The sequence below is a fragment of the Ursus maritimus genome, unplaced genomic scaffold (genome assembly GCF_017311325.1).
Source record: "Ursus maritimus isolate PB19 unplaced genomic scaffold, ASM1731132v1 scaffold_19, whole genome shotgun sequence".
NCBI classification, from domain to species: domain Eukaryota; kingdom Metazoa; phylum Chordata; class Mammalia; order Carnivora; family Ursidae; genus Ursus; species Ursus maritimus.
In genome coordinates this window covers 47,494,665-47,509,710 of record NW_024424341.1, presented here as the reverse complement: position 1 = coordinate 47,509,710, position 15,046 = coordinate 47,494,665, and the positions used below count along the sequence as shown (strand labels likewise).

General features: G+C 44.6%; 2 protein-coding genes across 4 annotated transcripts in view; one reads left to right on the top strand and one right to left on the bottom strand.

Annotated features, from left to right (window-relative positions):
• Nucleotides 1-15,046, top strand: part of LOC103657337 (zinc finger protein 91-like) — a 686,132-nt gene that overhangs the window by 364,200 nt on the left and 306,886 nt on the right. The window lies entirely within an intron of this gene.
• The window catches only part of LOC103672925 (zinc finger protein 160-like), a 100,893-nt gene that overhangs the window by 53,740 nt on the left and 32,107 nt on the right, over nt 1-15,046 (bottom strand). For all 3 annotated transcript variants that reach the window (XM_040632916.1, XM_040632915.1, XM_040632914.1), the window contains exons 2-4: nt 5,351-5,425; nt 2,190-2,316; nt 1,608-1,703 (exon numbers count right to left, since the gene is read on the bottom strand). In XM_040632916.1, coding sequence (XP_040488850.1) covers nt 1,608-1,703; nt 2,190-2,316; nt 5,351-5,365 — 238 coding nt within the window. In that variant the 5' untranslated portion in view covers nt 5,366-5,425. The remainder of the gene's footprint in view (nt 1-1,607; nt 1,704-2,189; nt 2,317-5,350; nt 5,426-15,046) is intronic.

The following is a 15,046-nucleotide window of genomic DNA, read 5'->3' as shown; positions in this document are numbered from 1 at the left end:
CAGTCAATTCATATATTTTATAGGTTATATATGATATTCCTATAATAAAGGAAGCTCAAGAAAAGAAAATGTTAGGAAAATCAGAAGGAAGAGAAAATACATTTACAGAACTGTACTATAATTAAATCTCACTGTAAGAAGACCCACACAGTGCAAACCCATGTAGTTCAAGGGCCAAGTGTACTTTGTGCTTCTGTCTCTTTACGTACAATGTTGATGTATTTGGGGCAGGCTACGGTTTGTGTAGGGTAACACTTCTTTCCCGATAAGTGTTAACACATTAAAATCCATTCAGTGTTACTAATTAAAACATATCAATTTCAAATGCACTCTAAAGAAACCACTGCAGGGGTGCCTGGGTGGCTCAGTCCTTAAGCGTCTGCCTTCGGCTCAGAGTATGATCGTGGTGTTATGGGATCGAGCCCCACATCAGGCTCCTCCACTGCGAGCCTGCTTCTTCCTCTCCCACTCCCCCTGCTTGTGTTCCCTCTCTCTCTGGCTCTCTCTCTCTCTCTGTCAAATAAATAAATAAAATCTTTTTAAAAAAATAAAAAATAAAAAAATAAAGAAACCACTGCAATATCAATGTATGATTCTTGTTCAAAATACCTATTACTAGCATTCAAGAACCATTCTTGTTCCTCTGAGATAATGATCTGTGAGTTGTGCTTTTCATGCTTTTCAAACTGAAGTTAATTATTGAGTAAAAGTGGATTTACACTAATTTTACGCCCTTTACAGAAAAGTTTGCTATGCTTTCTTCAGCAAATCTCTCCATTTCAATGGCATAGCTAATGTTCTTAACTTCTATTAATTGCTACTATGAAAATACATCCAGATTTTAATGAATTGCCAGTGTATTCTCCTTAATCAGCATCTGGCCAATCTATTGATTTTTTAAAGATTTTTTACTAATTTGAGAGAGAAAAAAAAAAATTGAGAGCAAGCGAGTGTGACTGAGCAGGGGCGGGGCACGGCAGAGGGAGAGGGAACCCCCATCACACTCCACTTCCTGACACTGAGATCAACACCAGAGCTGACACCAAGAGTCAACGCGTAACTGACTGAGCCACCGGGAGCCCCCTGGCAGATCTATTTAAAAATCAAAATGTTTCTCTATCTTACTTTATTTTCATTATATTTTTTTAGAAGCTTTATCCATTTCTTTAGAGAAAGAGCGTGTGAGAGCATAGCAGAGGAGGGCCAGAGGGAGAGGGAGAGACAGAATTCCTAGCAGCCTCTGCTGAGCATTGAGCCCAACGTGGGGCTCCTTCCCAAGACCCTAAGATCATGACCTGAGCGAAATGGAGAGACGGATGCATAACTGACTAAGCCGCCAGGCACAGCTCTCTATCTTACTTCACCGTAAATAATGATTCCCTGAAGACTTACTCCACCATGATTTCTATCACTCTTATACGAGAATATGAAACCATGACAATGTTGGCGAACAGATGTCCCTCTGTGAGAGATGAAGAAATACACCTGGGCGTTTCCAACCGATTTTCATCCCAGCAGAGCTACTGGAACCCCATTTTAAGGTCTATCTTCCTCCTCCTTCAGACTTGGACGTCCCTTTGTCATCGACTTCATTCATTCCCACCTACCTGGATCAAAGAGTACTGTCTTGTTCCTCTTCTCACCCCACGGTTCCTTCCTCTGCTCCAAAAGGGAGACCAAATCAGGCTTGGACACAATGACACCTGTTTCATAGAGAAAGGGAAAATAAGTATGGCTGTGGATTCTTGCAAGCCACTACTGGGCTCAGTAGGGAAGAGAGAACATTGTAGAATTCTAGAAGATGATTTCCCCAGCACTGTTCACCAACGGCCCCTAGAGAACATGCAGGAGTTTCAAACACTCACTTCCTAACTTGCACTTCCAAGTTCTACCGAGACAATAAGGCGGCGTAAAACTTGGAGTTAAATGCAGGCAGTACCGCTCCACGCCACACCAGGTTCAGAACTACCACTAATCGACAGAAATGATGTTACCCTAAGGAAGCGGAAGCTAAAGCTGAAAATAAACATCAGGCAGATTTTTGTCTCCATCTACAAACCCCTACTTATTTCCCTTTCTGCCTGGATCTGAATTCCAGGCATTCCCAGGGGAATCTTCCAAGAGACAGTCTTCAAAAGAAGAATGAAACCCCGAGAGTGGTTGGGAAATCTGGAAGGAGTCATCCTCACCCAAGAACAGGAGGTGTCCGTAGTTCTCCAGAATCACGTCCCTGTACAGTTCCCGCTGCGTGTGGCTCAGGCATTCCCACTCCTCCTGGGAGAATTCTATGGCCACGTCCCCGAATGTCAGCAGTCCCTGCAAGACATACCACCGTCACCAAGTGGCCATCGACAGAGTTCACAGTGGTCCCTAAGATCAAGAGGGAGTTAGTGTCACCAGCTAGACCCCAACATCTGACCTTCACTGCTCACCCGACTGTACCCCCCAAACTAGATCCCACATTTTACTTCAGTTCTTCTGTCCACCTTATCCTTTACTTCAGCCAGAACACCCCGTGGGCGGAGTCTCCTGCGGGAAAACAGAAACTATCCAATGAAACGTAATGACCGTCCAGCGGAAGTGCTTGGGCTAGCCCAGTTTGAGGCAGAGGGACCCAGATGTAACCCATGGAGTGATCTAGTTACCTTTACCTCAATATAAGGCTAATATTCTCCACCCACGGAGCAGCACAAACCTCAGTTACCGAATGTACGAAGCATTTTGTTAAGGTCCGTGTGCAACTTTATGCCGAGCTCTACATGAGGTGACAGGCTCCACTTTTCTAAAGATCCACCCTAACCCGAAATAAAAGGAAATCATTTCCCCTTGCTCTGTGAGTCTCTGTTTTGGAAGTTATCCCCTGTAATTTTATTTCCTACAAATCAAGTTTCCCTTGTGTGACAAGACCACCTGGTATAGTTGCTGTGACTCACCAAGGAGTGAACTCATAGTAACGGAGTTAAACGAGGAGAACTGGCTCACCTTAGGTGAGTTTCCTGCTGTCTGCAGTTAATTTTTTCTTGTTTTTTTTTTTTTTAAAGATTTTATTTATTTATTTGAAAGAGAGAGAGACAGCCAGCGAGAGAGGGAACACAAGCAGGGGGAGTGGGAGAGGAAGAAGCAGGCTCCCAGTGGAGGAGCCTGACGTGGGGCTCGATCCCATAACGCCGGGATCACGCCCTGAGCCGAAGGCAGACGCTTAACCGCTGTGCCACCCAGGCGCCCCTGCAGTTAAGATAATTTTTAACACAGTAATATGCTCTCAGGTACTGTTTAACTTCGAGGTAAAGGATGGCAGATGATACACAAAACCAGTATAAATACTGTGTGTTTCTCCAAGAGAATTTGTAAACTGAAGGCATCAACACAGGCATTCACATTATTGAGTTCTGTGTTTATAACATACAGTATAAGTTGTGTCTATTTCTTACGTGGAAGTGTTGGTGGGTTACAAACATACTCATCAAATTCTAATGTGATTAGAATTTCACAATAGTGCATTGGAGATCTCATGAAAATGCAGTTTCTGTTCAAGAATTCTGGCATTTCTAACAAGGCTTTAGCCAATGGGAAGGAACGCATTTATGAATAACAAAGAGGTAGAGCTCAGAAAGGAAGAATTCTTGGAGGACTTGGAACTGAATGGGTTTTACAGGAATTGGTTCTAGGTTCTAGAATAGCAAGAAAGGCAACGAACCTTTCTGAGCATTTCACAGTTAGGAGATATAATAGTTTTTCATAAATTAATAAAAAAATAATAGTCGAAGAGAGTAAATGGGTTTACTCTAATTTTTTCATAAATTAATAAAAAAATAATAATCGAAGAGAGTAAACCCATTATTCTTCTATTTTTTGTGACTATTTTGTCAAACATCCAGAACATCCAGTACATTCAAGGCATCCGGTCGTAACCCAGGTTATGGGTTCTAGAGTCAATAGAAAAGGACACGCAGGTCAATATACAGAGAGGACTCTAAACCAATGTTCACAGCAGGTGACAAGAACGACGGAAACAAAAAGTTATCCACGCAAAACCGACCTAATCTTTTCCCATTCCATGCACCCATCCCTATGTTTAGGAAGTAGTTATATACACGTGAGAAGTGACAGAGCAGAAAACTGTCACGGTGATGAACTCAAGAGCCATTGTCAATGACATGACGCTTATAAATCACTTTGTGGATGATGCTGCTTCCCTCTGTTCTCCTCTTCACTTGATAATCACTTTACCCTCTTGTGTCCCTGAGATCCATTCTTCCATCTCGCCACCAGACAAGAACCCTGAAACAGTCTGTTCTTCGTAGAGGCTGCTTTTAGGCAAACAGGCTTGAGCAACGGAACGCTGAAAGGGGCAGTGACCCCCTGGCTGAACACGAAAGGCCCATCAGGTGACCCACCCCCAATGATCTGTAGGCCGTAACGAACCAATGGGCTACTTACAACCAGGTTCAGTTCCCCAAAAGGGGAAGATTCCATCTCCCCATATCTTCCCCCTTTAGTAACAGCCGCAGCCTCCTTGCAGACAGGCCCTCTGCAGTCCTGTCCGCCGCTCCCTCGCTGTGCAGTCAATGAACTTCTAGCGCCTCTGTTCTGCCTGGAGTGCGTTCTCTCACTTCCCCTGCCACCAGCTTCCACCTAACCAGTGCCCTAATTTGGGGGCCCCCATCTGATCAAGAGACACACCATTTAGGAACCACATCCTTGTGGCCTAAACAGTAAATCAGAATGTCAATTAGATTATGAGAATACGGTCGATGTATACAAACTTCAATCACGTACGCTTTCCTCGTCCGGTACTACTTAGTGTATTTTAGACACATTCTAAGGAACATGAACCCCCCACCCCTTTGATTTTCAGAGAATATTCCAAGTGATTCTGGATATCATATCTTTTCATATCCACTGTTTATCTGTGCATTTTCTTACTCCCGGTCTACACAGAGCTGATAAGGCTTCCAGATGGGGCCTAAATAAGACCATTTTCCATCACTGATATCCCAGGACCAGACCCCTTCAGCAATAGGAATCTTTAACTCAACACCTTCCCAAGGATCTGTCACCAAGGGACTATTTGCAATACTGGCAGGCAGGTCTTTCATTCAAAGTGACAACTGTTGATGGCCTACTCTAAGCCCGGTTGGAGAGAAGGGATAGAAGGCTCTGGCTCATAGGGGAGAAGGGTTCTAAAGACCAATTTGAGTATCATGTCTGAAAAGGTTTAAAAATTGGGCGTCAACATAGAGCAGAAACATCAGAACTAGAAAAAAAAATCAATATTAACAATTTCTAAATGTAAGGAATTTCACGAGAAAAAGACGACAGGGCCTCAGAACTCGGACGCCAGGCTTACCCGAGAACTGGCCATTTCTTCTTTCACCTCGTCCTCTGGACTTCTTGCTCAGAAGGATTCCAGGAGAAATCACAGCTGCAGCAGGAGAAAACGCCTTTAATGCCCCCAACAGAGCCTCTTCACAGGTAAACAGCTTGCCTACAGGTAGGACTTTGAAATACAGAAAACGCCCAACATCCTAGTCATTTGTGTCTTGGAGCTATTCAGAAACTCTGATCTCCTACCAATCCCTGACTTTTCCTTCTCTGCTTTCAGGGGGCCTCCCCTCCCACAGACTCACACAAATTCTGCTACCACATAAGAAAAGTATGCTGCATGGACCTGATGCTTCCAGATTCCCGTGGCAGGGCCCGTGTTACCTCTCCTTGAGCCAAGCCTGCACTCAGCTGTCTTCTAGTCATGGTTAAGCCTGCTTAACCCTGGCTTCATCTAGAATCGCCTGGAGCATTTATGAAAACATCACTGTTGTTTCCCCCCTCACCGACTGACAAACTTTGGCGGGGGGGGGGGGGGGGGGGGCTGCTCTGGATACAATCCTTTTTGAAATTCCACATAGGATCCTATTGGGAAGCATTTGGGGAGGTGACCAGGGATAAAACAGTAACCAAAGCTATGATTGTTACTCTGATTTAAATTCATGCCTTCTCCATTGACCACAGTTTCTGGAGATTTACACTTTCTCCCTCTTTCTGCTACACAGAGGGAGACACCCTTACGAAGAGAGCTTTCCCTTAATAAATGCAAATGTGTCTTGCAAAAGGCAACTTGTACTGGGTTTCAGAACTTTTCCCTTGTTTCTTTAAAATAAGCCTTGGCCAGAGAGAGGTATTTTGTGGTGACAAAATGTTCCCCTTCAGTAGGAATGCTTATTCTCATAAGTCACCGCCAAATAATTTTCCAAATTGAATGTACTTTTCAAATTCCCATTGATGTAGAATGTCGGGGTTTGGAGCCAATGGCCAAGAAAGAATTCTTGAGACATCTATGGTACAAAAAGGTGGTGCTTATTAAAGCATGGGGACAGGACTCATGGGGAGACAAAGCTGCACTGGGGGTGCAACGGGTGACTGAGTACATACGTTCAAGTTGGGAGGGGAAGAAGGACTGCACAAGCTCCCAAGTATTTTGGGAACAAGGCTTCCATGATGTTGCCAGGGCTAGCTATTTTGGGGCAAAGTTCATTTATTACCACAGTAAACTCTCAATCATTAGACACTTCGGATGTATATCAGGGGGCCATATGCTTGGGGGATAATTGTTAATAATACATCTCGGAAGATAGAGGTAAAGGAAGTTTCCAAAGGAATTTTTATGTGTTAACATAGACTCACAGGATCCTGGGAGGTTGGGATGTTATCGTTAGATTGTCTTTTGCCCTCAGCAAAGTATTAAGATCAAGGCAGCTGAGCTCCCAGAGGAAGATCACTCTTCCTGTTTCAAGGACTTGTCAATGGGCTGTTGGCAGTAAGGAAATTTAATTTTTTCCTTTTGCCTTTGTTTCCCACATCAGGAGTGTAAATGAGAATTCTAATTCCTCGGGGCGCCTGGGTGGCTCAGTCGTTAAGCATCTGCCTTCAGCTCAGGGCGTGATCCCGGCGTTATGGGATCGAGCCCCACATCAGGCTCCTCCGCTATGAGCCTGCTTCTTCCTCTGCCACTCCCCCTGCTTGTGTTCCCTCTCTCGCTGGCTGTCTCTCTCTCTCTGTCAAATAAATAAAATCTTAAAAAAAAAAAAAAATTCTAATTCCTCAGTACTTTCACTGAAATTTAGCCATTCTAGAAAATATTCAGTGGTTTCTCACTGTAAAATACGAGGTAGTCTTACTACGGTTCTCCTGGTGACTGAAACTGAAACCACTTAAAAGCATCAATTTGAACAAAATCAAAAATGGCTGCATTAAAACACCCGTGAGGCATGATATTAAACCAAGTAACCTTTTAAGTAACCTTTTTTCTCTTTTGGGAAAACTCCCCTCCTTAGCCTTTTTTTATTTCTTTTTAAGGAATCTGGTACCACACTGAAAACGGGATAAACAAGGCTGGTAGCACACACACAGCTCCTGTCGAGACCAGCTAGATCCTGTTGAAGCTGGAGTGCGAGCTTCTTTCTCAGGGAGTCAAGGAATAAATCCCCAGGACAAAGGAGAGTGAGCATAAAGTGATAGAGTTTTATTAAGCAAGGATAGAGAAAAAGCTCTCAAGAGTGAGAGGGTCCGGATAGGGTTGCCAATGTGGGCCTTGACTGACAGTCTTTTATTTAGACCTGACCAGGGAGCTTGTGGCCTTAACATTCTTATGAAGTCTCGGTTTGAGTGAGGACTGCTGATAACATCTTTCACGGCTTACTTCTTTAGGGTCTGGTTATTCCTTGTCGGTCACAATGTGACAGCCATAAAAGGAGCCCACCTCTGATACCCAAGACAGGGTGGGCTGGTTTATTTCCTTATCCCTGGTTTCCTTGTGCCTGAGCATTTCTGGAATCTCTGTGAGCGTGATTATGGAGCCCCCTACCTAGCTCTCCCTTCCCAGCCCCACATGTCGCTTACGCAATGAGACCCTTCAGACGTTTATTGGTGGGACATCGACTTGGGGGATGATTGCCAACAGCTTTAGAGATAAAGAAGTTTCCAAAGGAATTTTTATAAGTTAAAGTAGACTTACAGGATCCTGGGGGCCGGGCTAAGATGGCCTTTTTGCCCTTAATGAAGTGTTAACATCCAGGCAGTTGAGTCCCTAGAGGAATGTCACTCTGCCCGCCTCAAAGACTTGTCAGTGGGCTGCAAGTAGTAAGGAAATTTAATAATTTCTGCCTTTGTTTCCCCCGTCACTGTATTTCCCTACCAAACCCCCTGACCCGTCCTCCAGGTGGGCCTGCAGTTCTGAAGGCCCTGACCTGCTGTGGCCTCCTTTGCCTCTCAGAGCAAGGAAGGTACTGTTCCTCTTTATTCCAAACTCTGCCTTGGCATTCTGTTTTTGCTTTGAAGCAGGAGGTCATTTTTTGCCAACATAATGAATATGTAGGAGAGGAAAACATTTTTCTTCATCTGTTCTCAACTTTCTGTCCTTTTTTTTGAAGATTTTGTTTATTTATTTGAGAGAGAGAGAGAGAACACAAGCAGGGGGAGTGGCAGAGGGAGAGGGCCAAGCAGACTCCCCACAGAGCAGGGAGCCCAATGCGAGGCTTGATCCCAGGACCCTGAGATCATGACCTGAGCCAAAGGCAGATGCTTAACCGACTGAGCCACCCAGGCGCCCCACAATTCTTTGTCCTTCTAGTAATTAGGCACAAGACAGGTTCACAACAGAAAAAAGAAATTTCTTAATATGGGAACCTCAAAGATACTGAGTAAGGGACAGGTGGGGCGAGGTAGGAAGAGATAGGTAGGGGGCTACATGACCAGGCTCACAGAAATCCCAGATGTGGAGAGATACTGAGGTGAAAGAAACCAGTGATAAGGGAACATAACCAGACCATCTCATTGGTCTTAAACGTCAGAGATGATATATTCAAAAGAGAAGTAATCACGGTGCTATCAGCAGTAGAGACTTTAAAAAGATTTCAGTTCCCTGGCCAGTTTTCAATAAAAGACCAACCCATAAAAGCCTTCAGTGGCAACCCATTCAGGACCCGTCTCACTCTACAGAGCTTTCTCTTTCTGTTCTCACCTTCCCTTAATCAGCTTTCACTTCACCCTCTTGAGTCCATGAGATTCATTCCTTGACTCCCTGAGACAAGAACCCTGCAACAATATGAGACTCAAAGACAGGCGATTGAAAGAAAAGCGATTGATGCTTACATGCCCTTGTGACTCGAGGAGAAGGGGCTAGGGATTTAGAATTGCAGAAAGGGGGAAGTACCTTACCAGGAAAAAGGAAAGAGCAAATGTTTGTCAAACAAATGTTTTCCACACAAGGCAGGCAGCTCCTTACACAAGGTTCATCTCTGGGGAAGGCGGGGGGGACGGGCACCTGGGTGGCCCAGTCGTTTAGGCATCTGCCTAGAGCTGGGGTCATGGTCTCAGGGTCCTGGGATTGAGCCCCACATCCCACCCTCTGGTCAGCAGGGAGTCTACTTCTCCCTCTTCCTCTCTCTCTGCCCCTAACTCCACTCCTGCTCTCTCTCTCTCAAATAAATAAAGTCCAAAAAAATAAAATAAAAATTTCATCTATGGTATTAGCTCTCTTCCTGGTAAAGGCACCTCATCTAATTTATTCTTGGTCCATGTATCAGCCTCCAAAAAGAAGGAAATCCTTCCACCTGCAGCAACAGAATAATCCTAGAGGACATTTGGTTAAGTTAAATAAGCCACACACAGAAAAATAGATACTGTATGAAATCACATATATGCAGAATCTAAAAAAAGGCAGAAGTATAAAAGATTAGCATGTTTGTTCCCTCAGGGGCTGAGGATGAGGGGAATGTTGATGTTGGTCAAATAGTAAAAAGGTTCATTATGCAGGATCCATGAACGTCGAATGTTTGATTACAGCACGGTGACTGTAGTTAATACGAGTGTATTGTACACCTCCGGTTTGCTAGAAGAGGCTATCTTAAGTGTTCTCACCACACGCATGCATACACACACACACACACACACACACACACACACACACATACACAGATCTTAACTGTGGCAGGTGAAGGATGTGGTTGTTCCATTGTCTGTGGTAATTACTTTGTCACCAGGACCCAAGGGGGCAAGAACACTTGGCTCAGTTGGTCCCACACCTAGTTCTGCCCCTCACGGCTGACAAAATCCAAAGGGAAGAAAGATGACCATGGCTGCCTCAATTTTGACCTTGGACTTTCGAGCTGGGTTCTTTCCAGCTTGTCTCTCGGCTCCGAGGAAGACCCTGAGGGCAAAGCATCCCCTGAAGGGAACGGAAACTACCCCCTCAAACAACTGGGACTGCCTGAGCCAGAAAGACCCCACCCCTGACGGACTCCCAGACAAAGACAGATTTAACCTTGGCTGCCTGCCTGCAGGCACCCCCTCCCTTTTGCCCCCCATTTTCCTTATATAACCCTGGACGTATTTCCAGCACTCTGGAGACCATCTTTGAGACGCTGCTCGGCCGTCTTCCCGGTGTGGGCCTCCCTGAAATAACTTCCTCTCTCGTCTCCCCGCCATGTGTCTCTCTGCCTCGGACCTTGTCACAGTGAGTGGCCAACCCTGCTCTGTTTGGGACCGCAGGAGCCACGTGCTCTGGGACCCCTCCCTGTGCCCTGGCCAAGAGCAGACTGATGAGTGGTCGCAAAACATGAGGGAATTTACTCCAGGGAGGCGACCGCAGACAAGGCAGAGGACTAGTGTCTCAAAGATTGTCTCCAAACTGCTGAAAGTGCTTCAGGTTTGAATAAAGAAAACACAGGACCAAGGGTGGTGGTACATGCAGGTCAGTGGCAGAGGTCAGGCCGGTCACTGCACTGGCGTCAGGCATGTGGGGTCTTGCCGGCTCAGGGCAGGCCCTGTTGTTTCAGGGTGTCGTGTTCTTTCCCTTCCTGGGATGCCTTGCCTACTGGGCTCCTGCCTGAGTTAAAAGATAAGCTAGCAAGAAGCAGCGAAGCAATTTCAAAGTACAGACTAAGGTCGAAATGACAACCGCTGAAGGCACTACAGGGCCTCCAGCCACTTCACCGTATGTCTGTATATTCACTTTTTAAAACTTGAGTGACTACTAGATGTTTAGAAATGGAAAACAGGTGCTGAATGGGTTGGCTCTTGAAGCTGTCACGGAGCAAGAATATCCGGTCCCCTTTTTGGGCACTAAGAATTCCTGACCCTTATGAGGTTGTTCCAGCTGCGCTAAGAATCAAATTGACATGACACAGATGAACAGGAGAGAATACAATTCAAGAGCACACACAAACACATGGAAATTCCAAAGTCAGGCAGGCAGAAGGAGGTATGTATGTCATCCTGAACCAAGGAGAAGGGAGTGGGAGTGTGGGATTTCAAGAGAAAGAAATGCAGCTGACAGGGTAATAAGGAGAAGAGCAGGTGTTTGGTGAGAAGAGGTTCCGGACAGCTGCCTCCACTCCCCACCGGAAGGCGCCACTTTGGGGTAAGGATTATTTTGAGCAGAGAACACTTGAGACGCTATGGTCTTAAGAGAAATGTGTGTCCCTCACTTAACCACACAGAAGAATCTAAATTGAAGGTATTTTCCAGAAAAATGTTATTAACAAATAAATTTTCTCTGAGTGACTCATCTCTATGGTAGGGCAAATGTCTACCAAACATCTGCTTTTCCTAGTGCCCTGCGAAGGACGTTCCTTTCCTCTGAATTCTCAGATCCCTACTCCCTTCTCCTCAGTTCAGAGTCACATATATACCTCATGTTGCCTTTAAAATTTCCATGTCTATGGAGATTCCTTGTACATATGCCATTAACTTTGATTTTCTCTGGGTAATCTGTCAATTTCATTCTTAGTCCAGCTAGAAGGACCCTTGAAAAGGACATGAATTCCTGCTCCTCGACATTGGCAATCAGATGTCTGCTCTGCCATACAGATGAATCACTCAAGCAAAATTTACCTCCTGTAATAACCCTGGTTTTGGAAAGGGCCCCCAATTTAGATTCCCCTATGTAGTTAAGGGAGGAGCAAAAGTTTCTCCTGGGCCCACAGGGTCTTGATTGCCTTCAGGCCCAAATAATACACCTGCCAAAGTGGCACATTCTGGTGGGGCCTGTCCCGGCCCCTTTCAGGCACAGAATTTAATGAGAAAGACAGAAAGCAAGGCACCAAACGTACAATCTTTGTGCTGTAGTTTTGGAACGTTGGTGAGATCGAGAGCTGACGGCCAAGAAAGAATTCTTGAGATGTCTTTGGTGCAAAAAAGGTGATTTTATTAAAGCAGAGGGACTAGACCAATGGGAAGAAAGAGCTGTGCAGAGTGGTTGTGAGGAATGCCTCAGGCGGAGGTCAGGAAAAAGGAAGGTGTCCAAAAGGATTTTCATATGCTAAAGAAGACAGGATACTGGAGACCTTGTTATTGTCAAGCTAAGGTTGTTTTTCCCTCTAGCAAAGCGTTAACGTGAAGAATGTTGGGAGTTTCCCCGGAGGAATGTCACACACATCCCACCCAGGAGTGTGGTGGCAGAGAGGCTGTGGGGTATCAGCTTCTGCTTCGTCCTTAGCTTGCCTTCTGTTCCCTTATTATTTGCTTCCATATATCTGATTTGGGGTGTCAGCCGAACAGGAGCACTTACCATTGAGATGTGGGAGGAGCAGTGAACCAAACCTCTGACCTGCTCTCATCTGTTCAGTGAGGGGAGAACCCAGGGTGGGGCCAGACCTAGACAAGCTTCAGAAGAGAAGGTTCTGGGTGGAGCTGGAGAGGCAGAGGGCTCTACGCTTCTGATCTCCTTGCTTATTGGATATTCCCAGTTCTCTCTTCCTACATTTGCCTAGCAGAAACTTCGTATGATTATATTCTACTTAAGCCAATTCCCTGTCTGTTTTGTAACAAAAAATAATGGGCAATTTAACAGAAACACGTAGAGATTTATGGGCCAATACTATCAGAAACTAAAGTTCACTCTTGAAAGACATGAAGTGCATGGGTCTACTTGCACAGAGATTTTTTTGGATAAATACAGCAAAGCACTGCAAATGTATTTTCCTTACGATTTTCTTTCTCTCTTTTTTTTTTTTTTAAGATTTTATTTATTTGACAGAGATAGAGACAGCCAGCGAGAGAGGGAACACAAGCAGGGGGAGTGGGAGAGGAAGAAGCAGGCTCATAGCGGAGGAGCCTGATGTGGGGCTCGATCCCATAACGCCGGGATCACGCCCTGAGCCGAAGGCAGACGCTTAACTGCTGTGCCACCCAGGCGCCCCTTCCTTACGATTTTCTTAATATTTCTCTAGCTTACTTTTATTGTAAGACTATTATATATTTATATATATAAATACAAATATTTATATATACATTAAAAATATATAAATATCTATATAAATATATATAGATATGGATATATAGAGTCAGTATGTAATCGACTATGTTATTGGTAAGGTTTCCAGTCAAAAGCTGTCTGTTAAGAGTTAAGTTTTTGGGGTGTCCAAAGTGATACATGGATTTTGACCTGCACACCATTCGCTCTCGACTGAAAGTCTCTGGATGGTGGGGACCATGGCTCTTCATCTCTGCTTTTCTAACGGCCAAGTTAAATAGAACAAATCACTTTCTCTATGAGTTTGCATCTCTAAGCCTCCTAAGTGTTCGTCACAGCAGCTATAAACACAATCCAATCATGAGAAAAACATCAGACAAATTCAATTTTAGAGATAAAAAACACCTGAGCAGGCCTTCTCAAACCTGTCAAGGTCATGAAATTTAGGAAAGCATGAAAAACAGATACAGAGCAAAGAATATTGCAGGGATAGGATGACCATAAAATGCTATTTTGGACCGCATCCTTGTGGATGATGAGGGATAGTTGGAAGGTGGGCGGGCAGGCAGGGATGAGAGGCCCCACCCTAAGAGGAAACCACCCTTAAAAGGACTTTACCCCACCCTGGAAGGAGCCCTCCACCCTTTCCCATGTGATAGATAGGTGATAAAAACATGACTGGATGACAGGCTCAGCGAGGGTTAATCAGATTAAAACAGCTCCTCTAACAAACTCCTAAAAACCCCTAAACTTAGAAAGTTCGGTGGCAGTCCTCTTGGGTCCCCTCCCTCCTCTGGAGCTTTGTACTGTCACTTTGCTGTCACTCAATAAACCTTGCTTTGCTGCCCACCACTCTGTCTGGTCTACCTCTTCGCTCTTCGAAATGGGGTGACCAAGAACTGTGGGCACCAATGAAGAAAAAAAAATCCTGTTACAGTGGATGGAAAAATAATTACAATTGGTGAAATACTAATAATTCTGAAATATCTATAATGTTCATGGGCCATTCGTAGTTGTAAGTTTTGTCAAAAGGACCACAGTCATGTCATGGTAACAAGGGAACAGGGTGAAGACTCCGTAAGAACTCTCTCTATTCTCTCTGCCACACTTCTGCAACAATTAATGTATTACACAATACAAATTTACATTAAAATTATAACTATAATTAGTGTTACATTAAATTAACATCGAATAAATAATCCCCGTTTTAAAAACCGTGTCCACTGTCCTCCTTTAGATATTTCAAAAGCAATGCAACTTCTTATTCGATAAAATACTTCATGCCTTCTGTCCCCCAATTGCACTACTTTTATTTTCCAGGCTTGGTGAACGTTTCCTCCATAAGATTGCTTGTTAAAATTGAGACATCTGAGGACTACCCTCGTAACCTGTTTCTTTTCAAAACAGTCCACTGGCCTCAAAGCTTAATACAAACCGGGAGAACTCCAGCACATCACCAAATCCACTGAACTTGAACTCGGACGCAAAATGATTGTTCATTACTTGCTAGCCACCATAATTCTTATTATACATCAGCTGAAACACCACCTGTATTTTCTTCTGTTCCCTGCAGCTCACTATTACAATTATAACTGAAAGCACTTAAATATGCTAGTGGTTTTCCTTGAGCACTGTCATCTGCCGAGACTTCAACACTTCTCCTAGGATACGAGACAGTGTTCACCACTTAGTCTCCAATGCCTGCACTGCCTAAAACCTAGCTTTCCCTGCACCTTCCCCACCCATCAGTTGCATTACACTTCTGAGACAGTTTCCCTCACCCCCAGTTTCTTGAAG